Source organism: Phoxinus phoxinus, assembly GCF_949152265.1.
Source record: "Phoxinus phoxinus genome assembly, chromosome: 1".
NCBI lineage: Eukaryota > Metazoa > Chordata > Actinopteri > Cypriniformes > Leuciscidae > Phoxinus > Phoxinus phoxinus.
In genome coordinates, this window is record NC_136876.1 from 41681774 (window position 1) to 41706840 (window position 25067).

The 25067-nt window shown below is 39.7% G+C and overlaps 2 protein-coding genes across 3 annotated transcripts; both read left to right on the forward strand.

The window, feature by feature from the left end:
* Nucleotides 1-1636: 1636 nt before the first annotated feature.
* Nucleotides 1637-3293, forward strand: LOC306987435 (erythroblast NAD(P)(+)--arginine ADP-ribosyltransferase-like). Of its 2 annotated transcripts, none has more exons than XM_079591682.1 (3): nucleotides 1637-1747; nucleotides 1929-2012; nucleotides 2089-3293. In XM_079591682.1, the coding sequence occupies exons 2-3, from the start codon at nucleotides 1962-1964 to the stop codon at nucleotides 2830-2832; spliced, it is 795 nt and encodes a 264-aa protein (XP_079447808.1). In that variant the 5' UTR covers nucleotides 1637-1747; nucleotides 1929-1961; the 3' UTR covers nucleotides 2833-3293. The 2 variants fall into 2 exon arrangements, with proteins under 2 accessions (XP_079447808.1, XP_079447809.1); XM_079591683.1 differs by having other exon boundaries at nucleotides 1660-1747; nucleotides 1934-2012.
* A 6652-nt stretch (nucleotides 3294-9945) lies between these two features.
* Nucleotides 9946-10820, forward strand: LOC306987760 (ecto-ADP-ribosyltransferase 5-like; the record flags this gene model as incomplete). The annotated part of the gene is made up of 2 exons (XM_079592296.1): nucleotides 9946-9996; nucleotides 10073-10820. The coding sequence occupies 2 exons, from the start codon at nucleotides 9946-9948 to the stop codon at nucleotides 10802-10804; spliced, it is 783 nt and encodes a 260-aa protein (XP_079448422.1). The 3' UTR covers nucleotides 10805-10820.
* Between the last annotated feature and the right edge of the window lie 14247 nt (nucleotides 10821-25067).

The following is a 25067-nucleotide window of genomic DNA, read 5'->3' on the forward strand; positions in this document are numbered from 1 at the left end:
TTCTAGCTCTGTGAGCCATAATCACCCTAATAAATAGGCCCAGATCCTGCCACCACCACTGCTGGGAGTTCTTTAATAAGCCATTTGTGCTTTACTTTAACCTTGGTGGTACCTTTGTGCACTGACTGTCCTGTGTATGTTTTTAAACTGAGAGAGCTTGTTTTGAGTTTAGGAAAACTGATCTTCGTCCTCTTCTTGAAGATAATTTGCCCTCTTTGATTGATTTCCTCTCCCCCTTTTCCAAACTTCCCAGTCTTTATCAACACCAGTTTCTTGTGGTTTGATTATACTCTTTTCACATTTTACCACAATTATAACACTTTTTGTTGGCAAATTTTCAACAAATGTCAGTGAAATTATGTGTTTAATTTGACAAACATAATTATGACATTATGACAAACATAATTTTATGAGCTGTTTTCTAAGCATTTTATATAAGGTTTGAAACATCCAAAACAGTTTAGAGCTCCCATATAAATTACATAAGCATAACATTTTTAAAAGGCCTGTAATTGCATTGCAATTGCAATGCAGCCCTGAGTGCACTTTGACAAACTATACTGGTCAAAATGTCTGCTGATATGTCATAATATCCTGTAGTTGCTTTCCTATAAGCCAGGGAAAGGTGGTAATATGTTATTCACGCATAGTTTGGAATACACAATGTCCACACAGTGATATCCGATTCAAAATGCTTTGTTCTCCATTTAATGAAATGTATAGACTTGTCTTGCAGAATTTAAAAGCATTGGTTCTATTATGGTAAGAACAATCCTGCCACCTGTCAGGAACCATTTTGATCAAATTAACATCCTGTTTTGTTTTTTTGTTTTTTCACTTTTACTCCGCCAAAATGTGTCCAATCCTCACCAAAATTGAGTCATTGAGATTATTGGTGTGCTTGGCCCCATAATTGCTACTTGCAACAATATATCCTATTCAAAACAAAAAGAGCTATGAGCCTGTTCATTTACATCTCATTTAGTAGCAAAAACCTGGAGAAAAAGATTCTCATTTCCATGATCAGAATCTGCTCATCATGGTGTCAAACTTGTTTGCTGCTGGTAATGACACGACCGGCACGACACTGATACTCATGGCCAAATATTTCCCTAGAAGATGTCCAAACTGCATTGTTTATGGACTTCACAGTTCAGGTCACTTCTGTTTTCTAAAGCTTTTCAAAATGAACACAGTGTCACAGCAGAGATATCTCTGATCTCCTCTTGTCTTGACATCAGTGACCATAAATGTGTCGGAATCACCACCTCTTTCACACAAGAAACCATTCGACATTTTTCAAATCAGCACCTTCACAAATAGATTACAAAAACATGTTTCTAAATTCCTTGGCTACTCTAAATCAATAAACGTTTATATGAACCTCTTTGTTTAGAGCACCCTTTCTGCATTCGTAACTTTCAGAGTCAGATCTGCTCGAAGTGATATGGAGTGTCAAGCTTTATTTGCACGTCTGCAGGAACTGGTTTGTCCAGTGTGAAAACACACAGACTAATCATGTTGGTTTACATTTTACATTACAAACAGTTTACATTTTTCATATCACGATCCTACATCAGCTGTTATATCCCACAACACGCACATTCTCAGCGATATAAATATGTCACCTTCCTCATCTCTTTCAAACATCGTTGTCATCTGGCTGTGAGCGACTGACTTTTCTGATCTTCTCCTCTCATCATTGAGCTCCTGAAAAATAAAGATAAACAGACGAGAATATTCACAGGTAAATTATGACATGTTTGACGTTTTTTTCAATCCGACAGAAAAAAACAAACACATTTTACACTGTTTTATAAGAAGTTGGTGAACAGTTTTACTGAGACATACAGTACTGCTATTGCAGTGAGATATTTGTGAGATGCTGTTGTGTTTCTGGTTGTCTTTCATCATCTGTTCTTCACTAGAATAGATCATCTGAGGGATTTGACTGAATCAAGATGCTGCTGATCATCGAAGCTCTTCTTCTCATTTTAGCTGCTCTAGGACAGGTAAGCTTGTGTTCTAGTATGAATATTACAGACATGAATACTGATGATGTGATCATTATGATTTCTGTTCCTGCAGGATCACAGCGCTGCTGTTGAAGGAAAGATGTATACATTGGATATGGCACTGGATTCTGTGGATGACCAATATGACGGTTGTACTGGGAAAATGGCAGACCTGGTGAACACAACTTATCTAGAGAAGGAAAAATCTGCCTCAGCTGAATTTAATAATACTTGGAACGACGGTGTAAAGAATGCCAAGAGTCCACATGATCATTTGGAACAGATTCATTCAGTCGCCATTTATGTGTACACTAACAATAATTCAAAAGTATATCGTGATTTCAATAATGCTGTCCGTAGTGAGAAACAAAAATACAACACGACATTCAAATGGCATTCACTTCACTTTCTGGTAACAGATGCAATACAGATTCTGAAGGAAACACAAAGCAATTGCTATTCAACTTATCGCGGCACTACATCTGAGTTTGGTAAGGATGTTCTGAACAAAGAGGTTCGTTTCGGCTCATTTACATCCTCCTCTCTTGATCGTAAGGTAGCAAAGGAATTTGGACCGAAATCTTGTTTTGAAATCTACACTTGTGAAGGTGCTGATGTGATCAAATACTCCAAATATCCTGATCAGAAAGAGGTGCTAATTCCCCCATATGAGAAGTTTAATGTCACTGATGTCAAGACAAAAGGTCAGGAAGGGGCCTGGTGTGATATTGTGTTCAAGCTGGAAAGCACTGGAAAAATAAGTTACCTGAACTGTGGTGCTGATGTAAAACTGGTACAGGACAGGGCCGAACTTTAAATCTTCAGTCATTGTGTCTCTTCAAGTCAGACGTTGCTTTCATTATAATGTTTGATGGCTTCATCACTGTCTTCTCTGCACCAGTAACCTGGTGTGTGGTGTGCGTTCTGGCGCAATATGGCTGCCGTCGCATCATCCAGGTGGATGCTGCACATTGGTGGTGGTTGAAGAGATCCCCCCCTTCTATGTAAAGCGCTTTGAGTACCCAGAAAAGTGCTATATAAATGTAACAAATGATTATTATTTATTATTATGGCTTCATTGTAAGCTTATGAATCAAAATCAAATCAAATCTTGAAATTTGTGTCAATGCCCAGCCCTGATAAAAAACACAGCAGGCCTATCAGTCATTGTATGTAAACATCACAATGTGTTGTCAGGAAGCATATAATGAATTTAAAAGCTGAGAATTTGTTTCATATTAAAAGTAACTTGCTCTGGCTTGTCTGTCGGTGGCTGTCAATGTCCTCTTTGCACTGTGTGTGACTTATTTTGACTGCAACTGTAACACAATCTAGGATGCCTAAAAACTGTTTACAACCCTGAATTTATATCATCAAAATCAAATTGACAAAATTCAATATTTGTCACAAAATCATTCATCATGGTCCTTCAGCAGGTTCTACTGTATATCATTTAGTTGTCCTTTGGTTACAGCACCACCCACTGGTCAAAGTGCATGCATCATATTTTAGCAAAACATTGTTAGAACAGACTTTGTTTAACTGCTGACTCTATTCTTTCTGACTGTTGTTTTATACTTTCATCTCAAACATTCAAATTCTGTGGCAATTTTTTTTTTTTTTTTTTAGCATGCTAACATGCACTAATACAGGCTAGCAATTCACTAAAATGCAACTTTAAAAAAAATATGTGTTCTTGTCTCGTTACACAAACATTCATTGTTGACTGATAGACTGTATTGATAGACAGGAAGAATTTGTGCTTGTGTTTGTGAAACCACAAACACACCAGAGCTTCAGAGGTGTTGCATTTTCAGATGAGCTGAACACTTTCAGCTAAACATGAGCTGGTTGCATCAACATCACACTTAGGGTTGCCAACCGTTCCGTATAATACGGAATCGTCCCGTATTTGACACATAAAAGTCTTGTTCCGTATTGAACCGATACGGAACGCACTTTGTTCCGTATTTTTGAGAATCAATTCAGTGCAAATCCGTGACAGACACACACATAGCTTCTAATATATGTCAGACTATGAACGAAGACATTTGTAGGCTATGATAAGAAAAAAAAACAGACGGTGCGTGCGGTAGATACTAATTTCTCCCCGTTTGTCTATGATCAGCGTCGCGTTTTTAACATCTTGGAACATCATCAGAGAATGCCCTTTTAATTGGTCGTTTCAGTCATTGTGAGTCATGTATCGTAGCAACGATGATGACAAGTGACAACAGCGGGAAATGTACAAATGACTAACGTTACTTCCAAGCAGCCGGCGAAAAAGAGCACAAAAATATAGAATTGAATGGGAAATAGCTGCACAATGTGCTTAGTCTGGAGGTTTATTTGTTTCTGTGAGATTTTCCTTGTGCATATAATATTTGCTTCTCTTGAACCCTTGAATCTGCATCATTTCAACTTAATTGTGTTTAATAGCAGAATTTGTGGTGAAAAACTACATTAGCCATTTTCCTTGTGCTACAGGTGTTGTATTGCTTGAATGCATTATTTGAGTGCAATATTTCCTTTTCAGTGCAAAACAATAATACATTTAAAAAAACAGGTAATATATATAAAATATATATTTTATATTTTCTTTATTAGCAGTTTTTTATGTACTATTGTTTTGCACTGGAAAGAAAGTTAACTAAAATGGAATTATAATTATATAATAAAAAGATATTTGATTCACACTACAGCTATATATAGATTCCTCACAGCAAGCTAAATATCTGAGAATGAATATTTGCTCCATCGTAACACATTTCAATTTCGAAAAGGTGTGATGTCCCTGTCGGCTGTTCCTTTTATTGTGTGCGTTGCGTCTGTATTGTTTGCAGGTGACTGGATGATTGCGGCAAGATTGGGAGCACCAGCGCGCTAGTGTTCTTCGTTTCCTAAGGCTGCGTGTTTCCTGTCGTGGACTTTGTGGTAGTTTCTTGTCCTTCGGGTCGATACCTGTTGCTTTAGATGGTCGAATCTCGGCTCATTTTAAGGAAGAATGTAAAATAAAGCTCAGATATTTTGCAATGTAGCGGTATTAATCTCTCCTTATCCTTCTGGATCGCAACAAAAAGGATGTTTTGAACATGCCTTTTGTCTTTCTTCGCTGCTCAACATCTTAGAGCACAGGTTTTTAACGTTTAATGCTAATTAACCTCGAATATGCTAAATCCTCTTGTGATCGACCTAATAATCTTTCTCCCGGTTTCACAGACAAGGCTTAAGCTATAGTCCCAGAATAAAATGCATGTTTGAGCTGTTTTATCTGAAAGCAACTTGCACTGGCATGTCAGTGCCATTGTTTTGTCTCAAGATGCACACATGTTTTTTTTTTTTCTAAGGCACATTTATAAAAACTACTTAAATATCCTAATTGAACTAAAGCCTAATTCTGGTTTAATAAGCCCTGTCTGTGAAAACTGAATTATAGATCTTAAAGGGATAGTTCACCCAAACAATGTAAATTATGTAATTACTTACTCACCCTCATGTCAATCCAAACATGATAAACCTGATAAGACCTTCATGAGTTTTCTGTCCCTCCATTGACAGATATGCAACACATTGAGGCTTTCATTAAAAAAGTTCATAAAAAGATCGTAAATATAATCTATATGAATTAAGCGCTTTAGTCCAAATATTCTGAAGAGACGTGATAGCTTTATATAATAAACTGGTTACTAATGTAACCTGAAGGAGGGAACGGAGACATTACATCAGTGAGATGTAAGAGCCTCATTGGTTATTGCGGAAGCTCAAACGTGCTGCGTAACACAAGAATGAACCTCATTGGTTCTTGCTGAAGCTCAAACGTGTTGCGTAACACAAGAATGAACCTCATTGGTTATTGCGGAAGCTCAAACGAGCTGCGTAACACGAGAATGAACTTCATTGGTTCTTGCAGAAGCTCAAACGTGCTGCGTAACACAAGAATGAACCTCAGTGGTTCTTGCAGAAGCTCAAACGTGCTGCGTAACACAAGAATGAACTTCATTGGTTCTTGCTGAAGCGCAAACGTGCTGCGTAACTCGAGAATGAACTTCATTGGTTCTTGCAGAAGCTCAAACGTGCTGGGTAACACGAGAATGAACTTCATTCCAGTGGGCGGGGTCTGTGATGATTTTAAACTATTTGTCGATGTCTTGCTCTTGGGGCAGTCGTATGCAAATGTATTTGCCGTGTGACGTCACAGATCCCGCAATATCAAAACGACTTGTTTTTGGAGCTTGACTAAATAAATGCTTTAATGTTTAATGAGGAGGATGTTTTAAGCTATAAAACTTGCATATTGTTTTAATGGTCTTTGACCTCTTATATGTCAAAAGATCCCAAGGCAAATTTAATTGATAATTTCATGACTCCTTTAAATGTCTCCAAAACATGCTTAAATTGATCAATTCTATGTAGAACACATTTCTTTAATACAAAATGTTTTGCCATTTAGCTTTAAGTGCACTGCTGAATGCAGTGGCATCAACAATAGACAACAAATTTAAATAGGTGTTTCATAATGCAAAAGTCATTATTCATTCCTTACAGATAACACATTAATAACCACACATCTGCATATATTCAAACTGAGTCACATTCCTTTTTTCACTTTAACTCTGACAAAGCTTCAACACCGTTCTCAGAAAAAAACCCATTGTAAGTGTCAGTGCCACAGTGAAGAGAGAAACAAAACCACAAAAGTCTGGTTATCACACCATCAAAAAAATGCTGTGTTGGCTTTAATTAACTTTTTTATGTCAACAGGTCCCACGGAACTAGGTTACGTTGGATTTATGTAACATTATTTATTTCAATTAACTTAAGTTAATTACATAAGATTAATCCAATGCCGTTTAGTTGAATAAGGTTAACAGTCTTAATTTTGTCCAAAACAACTAAGTTAATTAATTTCAATTATCCTAAAATTTATATTTTTTACATTCAACCAAAACAAATAATCCAGCAGCTCCAGTGTTAAATAAACTCTCTTGGGAGTTTGTATGGCTCCAGACTCAAGAGTGTTAAAGTGTTAAAATATGAGTGTTAAATTAACACTGAAGAGTGTTAAAGTTAATGAGCTAATTAAGTGATTAATTGAGTGATGATTGATCATTATTGAAGAATATTGATGTTAACAAGCAGAATCACCAAAGGAATAAATCAATTTTTTAAGACACCGTTATGGTGATCAGTGTTTGCTTTAGTTGGGCTCTTGACCCTTACATTATTAACTTTAGATTTAGTTTAGCTTAAGTATCTGAGTTATAACTCGCAGATGAACAAAGAGAAAAGTTATTCATGTGATGTTAGTTATCGTTTGACATAATCATAATTTGACCGGAATCACAAATCTAATTTAGAGAATTATGTCTACCATGTTATTACAGCAGCCTGTGATTCTACAGTTAATGATTATCAGCATTTTCAATACAATCCAAAATATTTCTTACGAGTTATTCTGATCAAAAGTCTTTGAAAATTACTTTATTTAGACACACTGACATCAATAATCAGCCTGTGAATCTCAACAATGGTGACAGTAATAAAGCATGTTGCAGTGCATTCTGGGTGCAACCAAAATTCATGACTCCCATCATGCATTGGGGTATGAATAAATTATGATCTGAATTGTTTTAGTAATTTACTTTCCCTAATTGAATATTCTGTTTGTCACCATTTTTGAGATTCATACACAGGTTATTGATGTCTGTGTGTGCCTAAAAGAAATATTTTGTTTGATCAGAACAACTTTTAAGAAATCCTTTAGATTATTTAGAAAATTCTGGATATTATTCGGTAGGATTACAGTGATGTTGTTATTAACGATGCACATTTAAGTCAGAGATTGGACTCTAAATGAGTTCAGTGATTAGGCAAAATTATGATTATGTCAAAACACAACCAACACCACCTGATCAACTTTTCTCTTTGTTCATCTGAGAGTTATAACTCAGATACAGCAGCCAAACAAAATCTAAAGTTATTAATTTAAGGGTCAAGAGCCCAACTAAAGCACACACTGATCACCATAATGGTGTCTTTAAAAAAATAGATTTTCTCCTTTGGTGATTCTGCTTGTTAACATCAGGTGTCTTCAATAATGCTCAATCATCACTCAATTAGCTCATTAACTTTAACACTCTTGAAATTTAACACTCATATTTTAATACTTTATTGAGTCTGGAGCCATATAAACTCCCAGGACAGTTCATTTAACACTGACGTTTTTGCTGTGTGAAGCTGGATTATTTGTTTTGGTTGAATGTAAAAATATACATTTTAGGATAATTGAACTTAATTAACTTCATTGTTTTGGACAAAATTAAGACTGTTAACCTTAACTAAACAGCATTGGATTAACTTTATGTTATTAACTTAAGTTAATTGAAATAAATAATGTTACATAAATCCAATGTAACCTAGTTACGTGGGACCTGTTGACATAAAAAAGTTAATTAAAGCCAACACAGCATTTTTTAGAGTGTTGTATTTTCTTCTAAGCATGCAATTATGACGACTGACAACTTGAATTAAAATAAAACTGTTTGCTGACGTTTTGCGCAGTATTAATTCAATTCAACAGGTTCAATTGTTTCTGCAGCGCACATAATCACATTCTTAGTTCTCTGCCCTGTTCCTCACAGCTCTTACTCTCTCCAAAGCATTATGAGAAGTGTATTTTTAAAGCTGAAGGGCATAATATCAAGGCAGTTTACCCTGTTTCTGTTATTATTCAGCACTATTATGAACATTCACAACTATTATTATTCAAAATTATTCACAACAGGGGTGCATGTCGTGTGTTTGTCTCTGTAATTGCTGCAAGCAGCTGTACTTACTCTTCCATCCATCTTCTTCCGCTCTTCCGGGGCCGGGTCGCGGGGACAGCAGTCTAAGCAGAGATGCCCAGACTTCCCTCTCCCTAGCCACTTCCTCCAGCTCTTCCGGGGGGACACTGATGCGTTCCCAGGCCAGCCGGGAGACATAGTCCCTCCCTGGGGTCTCCTCCCGGTGGGACACGCCCGGAACACCTTCCCGGGAAGGCGTCCAGGAGGCATCCGGAACAGATGCCCGAGCCACCTCAGCTGACCCCTCTCGATGTGGAGGAGCAGCGGCTCTACTCTGAGCTCCTCCCGAGTGGCCGAGCTCCTCACCCTATCTCTAAGGGATCGCCCAGCCACCCTGCGGAGAAAGCTCATTTCGGCCGCCCGTATCCGGGATCTTGTCCTTTCGGTCATGACCCAAAGCTCATGACCATAGGTGAGAGTAAAAACCGGTAAATCGAGAGCTTCGCCTTGCAGCTTTACTGCAGAAGCTGCACCATCTGTCAATCTCCCGTTCCATCCTTCCCTCACTCGTGAACAAGACCCCAAGACACTTGATCTCCTCCACTTGAGACAGGAAATACTTACTCTTCAGATCTTAATTTGTACATCATCAGAAGTATCTAAGTGTTGTCCGTAATATGAATGAACTGAATCATGCACATTTCCATGATCATAATCTGGTGTCAACCCTGCTTTCTGCTGGCACTGACATGACAGGAACGAGTGTGTCCTTTCTAAACCACACATACACCAGACTTTCACAGGTGTTGCATTATGGAGAGTTAAACTATGCAGATGAACTGTTGCACAGTTGCCATATGTTTACAGCACAGACATTTTCAGCGGTATAAAACAGCCACCTTCCTCATCACTTGGTTTGAAGAGTCGTTGTCATCTGGCTGTGAACGACTGACTTTTCTGATTTTTTCCTCTCCTCATTGAGCTCATAAAAAAAAAAGAGACAAAAAAAGAGACCATAATATTCTCAGGTAATTTTAGGGGACATTTTACCATTGGAGTAATGGATTTAGTGAAACGCTGTTATCTTTCATCATCTGTTCTTCACTAGATCTACTAGATCGTCTGAGGGATTTGACTGAATCAAGATGCTGCCGATCATTGAAGCTCTTCTTCTCATTTTAGCTGCTCTAGGACAGGTAAGCCTGTGTTCTAGCATGAATATTACAGACATGAATACTGATGATGTGATCATTATGATTCCTGTTGCTGCAGGATCACAGCGCTGCTGTTGAAGGACAGATGTATCCATTGGATATGGCACTGAATTCTGTGGATGACCAATATGACGGTTGTAGAGAGAACATGGCAAACCTGGTGAAGACTAAATATCTGAAAGAAGAAATGTCTGACTCGGAATCTGAATTTGCAGCTTGGAAATATGCTGAAAAGAAATTCAAGCCACCAGGGGATAACTTGACAAAGAATCACTCAATTGCTATTAATGTGTACACAAACTCCATTTTAAAGCTATATAAGCATTTCAATGATGCTGTTCGTAATGATAAGAAAAAATACAAAAACAAAACATTCGAATGGTATTCACTTTTCTTTTTGTTAACAGACGCATTACAGATTCTGAAGAAAACACAAAAAGGATGCTATTCAACTTATCGTGGTACAGATGTTTCATTTAATAACAATGTTTTGAACAAAGAGGTTCGGTTCGGCTCATTTACTTCTTCCTCTTTAAATCGTAACAGAACAAGGTTTTTTGGAAATAAATCTTGTTTTGTAATCAAAACTTGTAAAGGTGCTGCACTGACAAAATATTCAAAGCTTCCTCGTGAGAGAGAGGTGCTGATTCCTCCATATGAGAAGTTTAAAGTCACTGCTGTCAAGACAAGAGGTGAGCAGAAAGATCTCTGGTGTGAAACGGTGTTCACTTTAAAAAGCACTGGAGCAAGAAGTGACCTGAACTGTGCAGTGGCATTCAATAAACCATAACAAATAATTGATATGATTTAATCATGTACATCAGCTCCAACATTGTTCCCTTTTGGTTTAGTTCATTCATACTTTGTCAGAAAACACAATGAACATAATTTCAAAAAAAATAAATAAAGTTATGCAATTCAGTGGCCACAATGTGATTTTATACACTCAAAAAAATAAATTGTTGAATGAACATGATTTAATCGTATCACCCATTATGCATCTAAGCAAGATTTGAATATTTTATTTGAACACAATATTGGTTTGTAAATTGAACATGATTGTAATATGTCAATGCAACTTCTTTGCAACTAATTGAATCAACATGTTTGTATTGTGTTAGACTAATCAAATGTATTCTCATTCACTCAAAGCACAGGAAAGCAGAATCACCAAAGGAGAAAATCAAATTTTTAAGTCACCATTATGGAGATCAGTGTGTGTTTTAGTTGGGCTCTTCACCCTTATATTATTAATTAAGTTTTGTTTGGCTGCTGTACAGAAGTTATAACAGCCAGATGAACAAATAGGAACGGTGATCTGATGGTATTGGTTGTGTATTAACATAAACATTATTTCACAATCATTTAACCTGAATCACTGAACTCATATAGTGCCTCTTGTTTGCACTCCATTGATGTGGTTTACAATAGTATCTGCCGATTTGTTCTTCGCTGTCCCTTTAGGACACACCGCTGTGTGTTGTACAGACAGTTGTCCTGGTTGGCCCCTTCTGCCAGGAGACAGTCTCACTGGTTACATTTTATATTTAAAAGTTTTTATTTTAATTATCCAGTTTATCTCAAGCAACACCTAGTGCTTTATAATTCGCTTTACAGTCTGCGACACAATGATCAGATCTTTTTTGTTGTTCCTAGAGTTAAAAGACAGGTAGGGAAATATGCCTTTTGTTTTAAGGCTCCATATGATTGGAATAATCTGCCATTTTCTATCCGTTCTTTAACTTCATTTACAGTGTTTCGAAGGGCTATCGGGGAACATCTTCAGAACATTTGTCTTTGTTTCTAGTTTTGCTTGTTTGACTTTGGACTTTATTGGTCATGTGTTTACTATTTTTCATTTTATTGTCCTCATTTTTTATTTATTTTTATTATTGTTATTATCATCATCAATGTTCTTGTTTGTGTTCCTCTTAGTCTTTGACCTTGTGCAATGCTAGTCATGTGGTTGTTTTTCTGTCATGTCACTTGTGGGGTTCGTGCTGGGTGGGGTGGGGTTGACCATTGTGAGCTGGTGTGTGTGTGTGTGTGTTGCTGTGTTTTGTCGTGCTGTCTTTGATTGTGATATTTGCTCTGCTGTTTTGGGTCTTTTTTGCTTTGCTGTACTGGAGGACCCCCTTGAAAACGAGATGTTTCATCTCAAGGGGTTAATCCTCGCAATAAAGATATGTTAATAAATAAATAAATATAGAGTCCAATTTATGAGTTAGGTGAATTTTATTAATTTTAGCTGCATAATAGGTTTAGCCTTTTCAATGAAATTAAAACAATCAAATCAATAAAAATTAAAATATATATATACACATTTCTTTTTTGGGCACACACAGACATCAAGAATCAGTGTATGTATCTCAACCATGGTGACATTTATAAAGCATGTTGCAGTGCATTCTGTGTTGCACCAATCAAAACTCATTCATAGCTCCCCATCATGCATTGCTGCATGAATAAATAATGAGCTTATGATCAGAGGTGATCTGTTTCTCACCATTGCTGAGATTCATACGTTAAATCTTGATGTCTGTGAGTGCCCAAAAAGAAATGTGTATATATATTTTTTATTTTTATTGATTTGATCGTTTAATTTCATTGATAAGGCTAAACATATTATGCAGCTAAAATTAATAAATTAAACCTAACTCATAAATTGGACTCTGTATGAGTTCAGTGATTCAGGTTAAATGATTGTGAAATAATGGTTATGTTAATACACAACCAACACCATCAGATCACCGTTCCTATTTGTTCATCTGGCTGTCATAACTTATGTACAGCAGCCAAACAAAACTTAAAGTTAATAATTTAAGGGTGAAGAGCCCAACTAAAACACACACTGATCTCCATAATGGTGACTTAAAAATTAGATTTTCTCCTTTTGGTGATTCTGCTTTCCTGTGCTTTGAGTGAATGAGAATACATTTGATTAGTCTAACACAATACAAACATGTTGATTCAATTAGTTGCAAAGAAGTTGCATTGACATATTACAATCATGTTCAATTTACAAACCAATATTGTGTTCAAATAAAATATTCAAATCTTGCTTAGATGCATAATGGGTGATACGATTAAATCATGTTCATTCAACAATTTATTTTTTTGAGTGTATGTGTCTCTAATTCATTTCTTCATTTATACTTGCATCTTTTTGTATCAAATTACTGAACATTTGCAGTGCTTTCTGTCTAACTGTCAACAATAGCATATTTAGTGAATGACTTTCTTAGTGCAATGCAGTTTGCAGCAATATTATCATTACATTTGATGAATTTAATTGGTTTCAATGAACTTTGAATTTATTTATTTTTATTATTTAGATTTAAGTTAATACTTTTTACCTTAGTGATGTTGGAGTTTTTGTGGTTTTAATTTTGCAGAAGAGGGACGGTTGTGGTTATGTTGTGTCTGGCTTTACTAACACCATGACGCGTTATGAAATGAGCAATAGCTGATAAAACCTGTGAAATGACGAGTCTCTTCTTAAGTGTTCATCCCTTTACATTCAGTCAAACACTCTGTTGCTAACTGCAGAAGATGAAAAATATTAATTTCCGTTTAAAATCATTGAGAAATTGCATTTCTTTCAACAAAATATAATACTTATTTATGAATTATCATTCATAATTTGTTTGAATGGAATTATTCTATTCATTTCACATACATTAAATGGGTGCAAATGTTTTCCATGCATGAAACCACAGGTCTCCACAAGTGTTGCATTATCAGATGAGCCTGATGCTTCATGATTATTTGAACTCTGTAGTGCATGAAACCACCGGCCACAAGTGACAATCAGGTGATCTAAACCATAGATGACCTAGATGCATCATAAACACACACACATTATCAGCGATTTAAAAAGGCACCTTCCTCATCTGTTTGTTTGAAGGGTCGTTGTCATCTGACTGTCAATTACTTTTCTGATCTTCTTTCTTCGTTGCTCCTGAAAAAAACAATGAAAAGAAACAGACACAGAACCTGACAAAAGGAGACAACAGTGTTTTGAGGTGAGTTTAGGGTTAACGTAAAAGGTCAATACCCACTTGGCAATTTCTTTCTGGCCCAGATCAGGTCCACACAGTACCTTTTTCCACAGCCCACATGTCCCAAAGAAGGACGGCCCTATGGCACAGACTGGTTGTCACGACCAAAGATAATTTACTGACAGATGAAGATGACACTGCTCTGCAGGCGACATGGAGGAGGTTTCTTGCTGCAAGTTACCTGCTTGTTTCTGTCGAGTTTGTTTAGCCTTAGTTGTCTGGTCGTACAATGGTATGGAAGTAAAATAATGCCAAATGTTTTTGAAATAAAAAGCCTGTTGAATTGCACTACTTGAAAAAAAATGAATTGCATTAACCATGCTTGCATTTTAATGCATTGTATTTTTAGGGCTTGCATTTTTATGGGCTGAAATTCAACATGGTTGTATATTTATGCTGTGAATATTTCAATTCAAAACATTTCAAACACTTTTTAATTAATCAAAATTCAATAATCCATATTCACCTTTCATATTTCACTTCCAAAATATTCAAACCGTTTAAAAATACAACCTATAATATTCAACAGGCAATTTTCGGTCCATTTTATTTCGTTTTACAAATTCGCTTCCACAAATTCAGTGGTTCAAATTCGACAGTAAATTCAACATTGACATCCAGGAACTGCAGGAAAAGCAGTAGATTACTGAGCATAATCTCCATCTGCTGTTAATCAACCTCACCAGCAGGGGGCGCAAGCGCGTGTTGTTGACGAAGACCAGAGCAATAGTTAGAGCAAGCCAATCATTCATAAAAACTGATTTATAGAAATGTAAGTGTATTTTTGATTATTACGAGGGCTGTTTTTATGTTTAATTCAGCATCTTCACGGTCCCTGTGTAGCCTACATGCATCTTTCTCTACCGTGAACAAGATTATAATGTTATTTCCCCGATGCTGATGTACAGAACAAATGTTACATTTGAGGGAGACATGTATTTCTCTTGGTTGTTTAGTTGCCTTAACTTTATATCGCGGCGATGTGCAGCACAGGTTATTGCTGGACATATAAAACGCTTGTTGAAAGTTTGTTCAACTTGGTTTTGAGTTGACAAAACCAAACCAATCCAACCAGGCTTGATGCTGATCATCACCTTTCTCTGTCAACTCAGGCTTTGATCCTGAGTTTAGGTGTGACATCATAGCGAACAGCCAATCACATGCTGAGAAAGAGTGAAACTGAGATTCATTTCTCGCGAGAGAAGCAGCGCGATTCACTACAGAATATTACAAGATTTAAAAATATAAAGAATTTAAACAAATTTACACAGCAAGAAGAAAATAGCTGTCTATGAAAGAGGACAACTAAAATAAAAAGTATTGCTATATCAGTGCAAGTAAAACGTCTTGCTATATCAGTGCAAGTAAAAGTTGTGAAGTTAGTTAAAGGGTTAGTTCACCCAAAAATGAAAATAATGTCATTAATGACTCGCCCTCATGTCGTTCTAAGCCCGTAAGACCTCCGTTCATCTTCGGAACACAGTTTAAGATATTTTAGATTTAGTCCGAGAGCTTTCTGTCCCTCCATTAAAAATGTATGTACGGTATACTGTCCATGTCCAGAAAGGCAATAAAGACATCATCAAAGTAGTCAATGTGACATCAGTGGGTTGGTTAGAAATTTTTGAAGCATCGAAAATACATTTTTGTCCAAAAATAATATGTAACATTTAAGCTCACATGTAGTCATTTTATAGCGTTATCTATTGATTCTAAAACATTTATATTAATAATATATAATAATAATTTGTTACATATAGCGCTGGATCCTCAAAGCGCTTTACATGGAAGGGGGAATCTCCTCAACAACCACCAAAGTGCAGCATCCAACTGGATGATGCGACGGCAGCTAAATTGCGCCGTATATAATCTATTAATAAGCGCTTTTGGTCATGGGTTAAAATTTGTGAATTATTCTCAGTCTAATTATGCTGAAAACTATATCACCAGATCATCTTTGTTTGTGGTTTACTTTGCAACAAATTGTGCGTTTTAGTAAACACAAAAGATCAGGTTGAAAAACATCTTCAACAAGTTTGAGTAAAACCACAGACCAGATCTTCACATGTGATAATCAGAACATCTAAACCATTTAGATGACCTAGATGCACGCTATTAACACTCTTCATCAACAATATAAATAAGGCTCCTTCCTCATCTCTTGTAGTCTGAAGAGTCGTTGTCTTCTGACTGTGAGTGACTGACTTTTCTGATCTTCTCCTCTCATCATTGCTTAACTCCTGAAAAATAACGAAAAGAAAACAGAATCTGACAAAAGAGACAAGTATTTTCAGGTAAGTTTAGGGTCAATATAACACTTCTATGTAAAACTTTTAATTTAAAACCATATTCTGTTAAAGATGGTGAATATTGTGCAGATATGTGTATATTCCTTTCCATTATATTTCATGTCATAGATTCAGTATTTGTGAGATGCTGTTGTGTTTCTGGTTGTCTTTCATCGTCTGTTCTTCACTAGATCTACTAGATCATCTGAGGGATTTGACTGAATCAAGATGCTGCCGATCATTGAAGCTCTTCTTCTCATTTTAGCTGCTCTAGGACAGGTAAGCTTGTGTTCTAGCATGAATATTACAGACATGAATAATGACAATGTGATCATTATGATTTCTGTTTCTGCAGGATCACAGCGCTGCTGTTGAAGGAAAGACATATCCATTGGATATGGCACTGAATTCTGTGGATGACCAATATGACGGTTGTAGAGATAAAATGGCAAAACGGGTGGAGACAGAACTTCTAAAGAATGACCTCAATAACTTGCATATTTATAAAACGGCTTGGGAAAAAGGGAAAGAGTTTGTCAAGAGCCCAAAGAAAGGTTTGAAAAAGAATCATGAAATTGCCATTTATGTGTACAGTGATGCTCTTGTATATGGTGAATTCACCGCTGCCACTCGTCGTGATAAAAAACAGAGGCAAGACAAGACATACAAATGGTATTCACTTCACTTTCTGTTAACAGATGCAATACAGATTCTGAAGAAAACACAAAGCAGGTGGCAAATGCATGTTAACGTATCGCGGTACCAAAAATACATTTGATTATAAGAGGAATCAGAACAAAGAGGTTCGTTTCGGCTCTTTTTCATCCTCCTCTCTTGATCGTAAAAGAGCACGGTTTTTTGGAAATGAATCTTGTTTTGAAATCTACACTTGTAAAGGTGCTGATGTGGCAAAATATTCTAAGCTTCCTCATGAGAGAGAGGTGCTGATTCCTCCATATGAGAAATTTAAAGTCACTGCTGTCAAGACCAGAAGAGATCAGAAAGATCTCTGGTGTGACACTGTGTTTGTGTTGAAAAGCTCTGGAACAAGTAGTTACCAGAACTGTGCTCTATTCAAGAACATAACCAAGACAAAAACAAAGTAGGCTACTAAGAATCATACTAAAATGACTGAACAAACTGCTTTGAATTAATGATATAATCATGTACATCAGCTCTTTCCTTGGTTTAGTTCAACAATTCTTTGTCAGAAAACACAAATTGTTCAAACTCAACAAAATGAAATAAAGTTATTTTAAATGACCAAATTCAGTGACCTCAGACTGATTTCACATCTGGCATATCTTAAAATATGTCACTGTCCTTGTGTTGTCTCAAGATTCTCACCAGTAAGTTATTTTTTGTTGTTGTTGTCTAAGGCATCTTTATAAAAACTACCTAAATGTCCTAATTGAACTAAGGTCTAATCCTGGCTCAATCTAAGCCTTGTTTTTTAAACTGGACCTGAATTATAGATCTTAAGCCCTGATGAAGACGTAGAGATTTCTGCATACAAAACATGGAAAGCAACAGGAGAAAAAATGCAGTAGATGATGAACATAAAGAAGACTTTGACTGAGGATTCATTGACTCCTTCCTCATCCACAAAGCATAAAGTATTATATGAATGTATTGTTCTCATTTTTTTTTTTTTTTAAGCAAATCTCTTTTACAATAAGTGTTTAGTTTATAGCACTGAACTGACTTAGTAGAGGCCAAGTTGCTGGCATCCGTTGTGTCTGTTAGTTTTTTCATTATTTTTTCTCCCTTTGCCACTGACAGCCAGAACCATGTGCAATTATATGCAAAATGTCATGAAATTTGGTAGTTGTAGAGCAGGTAATGAAAAACCCTCTGATCAAATCTTGGGTCAGGCTTTCAAACCAATTTTTTTAATTTCACATTGACATCGGGTGACGAGTGGGTGGAGCTGGAAGGTCGTGGTGAGGTGACAGACTCCGTGAAACATATAGGAAATTATATATATATTTTTCCTTTTCACCTGTACTTTTTTATTCAATGCCACACAGTATTTTTTTTTTTACATTAGCTGCCATTAAAAAAAATACATACATTTATGTATAAGTTAATTTAAAAATGTGAAAACAGTTGTTTGCAAAGAGCTCAGTTTTTATGTTTATAACTTCCCTAATGAAATAAATGTTTATATAATGGATTGTTCTTTGCTTTCCAAATTGTCATTATGAAAATAAAAAAGCAAACACACGACTCATTTAAGGCTTGTCAATAAACAGCCACTATTTTGATTGGCTACAATTGTCATTGTAAAGGAAACAGTGGCCCTGTCCCAAATGGCGCACTTCATGTGGACTTTCGGTCTTGTGGACTTAAATCGCGCGTGCTCGCTGAGTCTACGAGTCCGTAGGCCATCCCATTCATAATTTTAACAAGTGTGCTTAGCAGCGCCCCCTTTGTACCCTTGAAGCGGATGCAGGCTCCACGCACTTTAAGGAATCCTTGCGAAAGGCCAATCAGACAACGGATGGGAGGAGCGTTCGCTCACGCGCTAATTAAATTAATTAATTAATCTGAATTAATTAATTCAGATTTAATTAATCTGTCAACAAAAGTTTTTTATACAAACTCTCCATTACACTGTGTCTAGCTGACTAAAGCCACATTTCCACAGAAATTACCCAGAACAATTTGTGATTTTCCCAGGAACTTTTTTTCCCCTAGATCTGTTACTGTCTGCATTTCCAAAGATTAGGCAAATTAGTCAGGTGACGGCGGACTGCACGCTACTTTACAGTTCCCGCTGTATTTCATCTTCTGAATTTAAACTTAATAAAGCCTGAACTTCGTCGTCAGTCCATTGATTGTATTTTTTAAACTCCATTGTTGATTCGAATAGCAAACAACTGTTACTGCACGCACCACAACAGATGGTGGTTAAAATGGTGCTTGGAGTCAACCAATCAAAATGCGGCATGAACTCAACCAATCAACATGTTCAGTGCCCAAGTTCCACCCCTGAAAGTTCCTGAACTTTGAAAAAGTACTACGTCGCAAGCAGATGGTCTAAAATTAGACCATCCACTTTTTTTCTGATGTTGGGATCCTTCTTAAGTCTTTATTTAAAGCTGCAGTCCGTCGTTTTTCCTCTTTGTCGCCATCTCTGTTCGAAATCTGCAATTGCAGTTATTCGCGGAATTATTAACTGTGCGTGGGTAGTAAATCGGCATGAAACAGCGCGGATGAACACAATGTATTGAGGAGAACCTGTCGCTGTCGCGTCGCTGTCGCGTCGCTGTGGATACTGTCATCAGCAATCTCAGAGTATACCTTTTGAAAGTGTCAACATTAGAATTTTCATCGGTAAATGTCATCTGAACAAGTAAGTAACATTCACTTTTGTTCTGACCAAATTCGGGGGGTGGGGGGGGCATTGCAGTAGCTATATCATGCTGATTAAATCTAACGATTGCTTATATCACATCAAAACGTGAAAAATATTTTTTTTCTGTAGCCACTCTGAAGTCCGAAGTCTTTGGGTTTTACAACTGGTGAATCTCCAGTTGTCACTCACTGGTGATTGTCGCTTTAAACTTTCGGGATCCGCCATACCAAGTGCTAAGCTAAATCTCCTCCATCATCCACACACGCTAGCCGGGGACTCCTTCTCTATGTGTACAGAAGTGACGTAATGACTCAAAGACATGCTCGAAATTCCCGCGGAAATCCACCAGTACCACTGGAATTAAAATCATTATTACAAGCTTACCGTTTTGAATCGAGGTAAGGCAAGCGGATCGTTTTGAACACTGGCTGGTTAAGTTTTTTTTCAAAAATGTCTTTTTTTATATTTTTAAACCCAAAAAAGTGCCGGACTGCAGCTTTAAGTCTCTTTTTTTGTGCTTATGACACAACACACATCCAGTGTAGGCAAACGTTAGCCGTTAAGCATCTGAACTCCAGTAGGCGGGGCCTGTGATGCGATGATGTTAAACTATTCGTCAATGTCTTGAGGCAGTCATATGAAAATGTATTTGCCCGTGTGACGTCACAGATCCCGCAATATCAAAACGAGCCTGCAAAATCGCTGCAAAAGATGCTTTCCAACAGGTGTGTTACCATTCGTTGTAAAACTGTGGACCTATATTTTTCAAACGCCTCACACCCATTCTTCCATTGAGAGCTTTTACAAGCGCTTTACAGCGATTTTTGTGTAAGCATATCAGTGAACACCCCTGACCACTCTGTGAGTTTCACTTCTTTGTAAACGAAAGTTTAATGCCTTTTAGGAAGGATATTCCTGTGCACCTATGCAGCCATTGTGGAGGTGGGGGGAAAGTGAAAGAAAACGTACTCGGTTACAAACATAACCTCGGTTCTCTCTAGAAGAGGAACGAGTACTACGTCAAAAGACGCTACGGGAAAGATTCTTTCTCGAGATATTGAAGACAAAAAATGTATCCTTAATTTTGTAATAATGTAAAACGCTTTGCAGCAGCATACAGCCTTAGGCGGAACCCTATGCGAGGCCTCTCATGACGCTTGACCCAACTCTGCGTCACGTCCCGCCAGACCGGGCATGGGCGTGGCCTAGGCCTATAATTATACAAGCACGGCTGTCATAGTCTGATTTTCATCGCCGAAGCGGGCAGAGTATGATGCAGGCACTGCACAGAGAGTACTTGTTCCTCTTCTAGTGAGAACCGAGATTACGTTAGTAATTTATCTAGTTAGTAATAAAGTTATCTCGTACTGCGTCGAAAGACGCTACGGGAACCCCGTGTAAAACGCCGTGCATGCTGAGATCCAACACCAGACACCCAAGGGTGCGAGCGCCCGGGGCACACATAGTGTATGATCATCAGAAAAAACTCACACAGAGTGGCTAGAATAGCATCATTCCTTTATAATTAGTGCCCCGAGGGGAATTTACAGCATATATATGTATATAGATATATATGGTGGGTCATTACATTGCTCATAGGAGATAACTGTCAGTGAGTGATGCTTAAAACATTTTGGCAATCTGGGCCGTAATAGAACGGGGCAGAAAACACCATATTGTGTCTTTAGACCGAGAGCAGTCTGGCCAGCAAGGCGGGAACCTCTAGGTTATAAAACCTTATAAATGTAGACGGGGAGGCCCAGCCTGCCGCCATAAAAAATATCTTGCAATGAGATTCCACTAGACCAAGCCCACGAGGAGGCCATGCCCCTCGTAGAATGTGCTCTGATGCCCAACGGGCATGGCAGTCCTTTTGATGCGTAGGCTAACGCTATGGCATCCACTACCCATCTGGACAGGCTCTGTTTCGACGCAGCTCATCCCTTGGAACGTCCGCTGAACGAAATGAAAAGCTGCTCCGTCTGTCTAAAAGCAGCGGAGCGGGACACGTAAGCTTTTAACGCCCTAACCGGGCAAAGGAAGCTAGCGTCATCCTTTTCCTCAGAGGCCGGCAGAGCCGACAGGGAGATAACCTGAGCCCTGAACGGTGTGTTGAGGGACTTAGGCACATACACATGTTTCGGCTTTAGTAAGACTTTAGAGTCATTAGGCCTGAACTTCATACACGACGCTCTCACCGAGAGCGCTTGTAAATCCCCCACGCGCTTTACTGAAGCGAGAGCCAGAAGAAACACTGTCTTGAACGACAAGTGCTTCATGTCAACTGAGTGCACAGGCTCAAACGGGGCACCCTTCATGGCATCCAGTACCGTAGAAAGGTCCAAGACGGGGACTGAAGGAGGTCTGGGAGGATACAATCTCCTAGCTCCTTTAAGGAAACGAACAACCAGGTCGTTCCTACCAAGTGATCGGCCAAGCGTTGGATTGACGAACGCTGCTATAGCCGCCACGTAAACTTTGAGCGTGGATTGGGTCCTACCCTTATCCAGCAGCTCCTGTAGGAAGGAGAGAACCTCCGTTTCCCCGCACTGCAGGGGTGATACACCCTGGGCTGAGCACCAGCCAGAAAACACAGACCATTTAGAGGAATAGAGCCGTCTTGTGGACGGGGATCTAGCCTGCTCGATCGTGTCTAATACTCCTTTTGAGAGGTTAGCGGGTACCCGTTGATGGCCCACACATGTAGGGACCAAAGCTCCGGGCGAGGATGCAAAATCGAGCCCCTGGCCTGAGAGAGGAGGTCCCTCCTCACTGGTATCGGCCATGGAGCAGTGCTAGTCAGCTGCATCAGTACTGGAAACCATGCTTGGATTGTCTAGAACGGAGCCACGAGTAGCACTGAGCATCCACTTTCCCTGATTCGCTCCAATACTTGAGGTAAAAGCCAGACAGGAGGAAAAGGATAGAGCGGGCAGCGGGGCCAGACATGGGCCAGCGCGTTCTTGCTCTTGGAGAAAAATTTCGGACAATGAGCGTTTTCCTGAGATGCAAACAGGTCTATCTCTGCTCTGCCGAACCTCTTCCACAGCAGCTGTACTGTCTTTGGGTGTAGAGACCACTCTCCCGTAGGAACATTGTTCCGTGAGAGTCTGTCTGGGCCGATATTCAGGTGCCCTGGCACGTGTACTGCTCTCAGCGAGCGCAGGTTGTGCTGGGCCCAAACCAGGAGGCGTTCCGTTAACCTGTAAAGGTTTCGGGATTTGACACCGCCCTGGCGATTTATGTAGGCCACTACTGACATGTTGTCCGAACGGACATGTGATGTGATGTGATATCAGAGGACAAAAGCGCCTCAGCGCGTAGTTCACTGCCAACATTTCCAGGCAGTTTATGTGTGGGAGCCTTTTCCATTCTGACCACTGGCCAAAGAACGGTTTGCCCTCGAGCAACGCTCCCCAGCCTGAGGTGGATGCATCCGTAGACACCACCTTCACGCTCGAGGAAGTCCCCAGGCTTACACCTGACTGGTACCAGTCTGTCGCACGCCATGGTATCAGAGCTGACACGCATTCCTGATTGACCTTGAGGCGACAAAGACCGGAGACCCATGCTCGGCGCGGCACTCGCGCTTTCAGACAGAACTGCAGTTTCTGACTGTGAGACAGTGAACTTTTCGCTCAGTTGACTCTGAGACCTAAAACCTCGAGGTGATCGAGTAATATTGTCCTGTGCTGTACAAGCTCTGATCGCGATTGGGCTAGAATCAGCCAATCGTCCAAGTAATTCAGAATTCGTACGCCTTGGAGTCTCAAGGGTGCCAGCGCCGCGTCCATGCACACTGTAAACGTACGAGGTGCTAGAGACAGGCCGAACGGGAGGACTGTATACTGATACGCCTGGCCCTCGAAGGCGAATCTCAAGAATCGCCTGTGACGTGATGCAATTGGTATTTGGAAATACGCGTCTTTCAGATCTATTGACATAAACCAGTCTCCTCTGCGAATGTGCGCGAGGATTTTTCTGGTCGTGAACATTCTGAACTTGCGCTTCATAAGCACTTTGTTCAGCTGCCTCAGATCTAAAATGGGTCTGAGACCCCCGTCTTTCTTTGGCACCAGGAAATATTTGCTGTACAAACCCCCTTCGCTCTGCCGTGATGCCGGTTTGTTGACTGCAGAATACACTGGCACGTCGCGTGTGTTGGAACTGTGCGAGCGAAAATTTTTGTTTAAAATCCGGCCGCAGCGGGACTTGAACACTGTTGCTTTCCTAGGCGGGCTAGGAAGGCGTGGAGGCCTCGGGCTTGATCGCAATCTTTGGCTGAGGCCCACGCAGCGGAGGGCGGCGTCCAGCTGAGTGAGAGCGCGGTCGCGCCATATTTCGCCCAATGGCATGTGCAGCAGATTTAGTGGCGCGGAGAGCGAGGTCTGTGGCGGTCCGTAAATCCTGCACGCAGATCGCTTCCGGGCCTTCCTCGTCGAGCTTACGGAGAAGGGTTGGCCTGGAAGATCTGTAACACCGCCATCGTGTTTGCAATGTCGACTCAGCTTGTCCAGCGGGGGCGTAGGCGCGACTGTTCAAAGCTGAAGACGTGCGGCAGGCTTTAGCACCGGAGGGAGGGACTGGTATCCTCTGTCTCTAGCACCGTCCACCACGGAGAATGCTGCTGAGGCAGAAGTACGCATCCTGGCTGAAAATGGGGCTTTCCAGGATTTCGCGACTTCTTCGTGAAGCTCAGGAAGAAAAGGCGCGAGTCGTGAGGACGGCGAAGTACGGTCCCCTGCAGAAAGCAGCCATCCAGCCGGGGAGGTCCACAGAGCTTGCCCATCCCTCGCTACCCGAAGCGAGGAGAGAACAGCAGTCGTCCTCCACAGACACGGCTTCACCCTCATCGTCCATAACGGACTCGGCGGCAGACAGCGGCCGTTGTCCGTCGGTCAGAGAGTCCAGCAAAGCGAGCGGAGAAGCTGGCGGCGACAGCGGCGACAGCGGCGAGCTCCTCGTGGTGGAGGGAGGTTCCGGGTTCCGCTGAGCACGGCGCTTTTTACAGCGCGGCACTGCAGCGGGCGGAAGTGCAGCTTCAGCGAGCGAAGCAAGGCGACTCCGCAGAGTCACCATAGGCATCGTCTCGCAGTGATAGCAGCCGCCATCGGCGAGAGCTAAAGCTGTGTGGTCCTCACCCAGGCAGGAAACACATATCATGTGGTGGTCCCCATCGCTGAGTGGAGCTCTACACGAGCCACAGTTGCGAGGCATCTTTAAAAAGACGCTCGGCTCTTTTAGTGTGGGAGAAAAAACACACAGTCCTAAGGCTGTGCTGCTGCAAAGCGTTTTACATTATTACAAAATTAAGGATTAATTTTTTGGCTTCAATATCTCGAG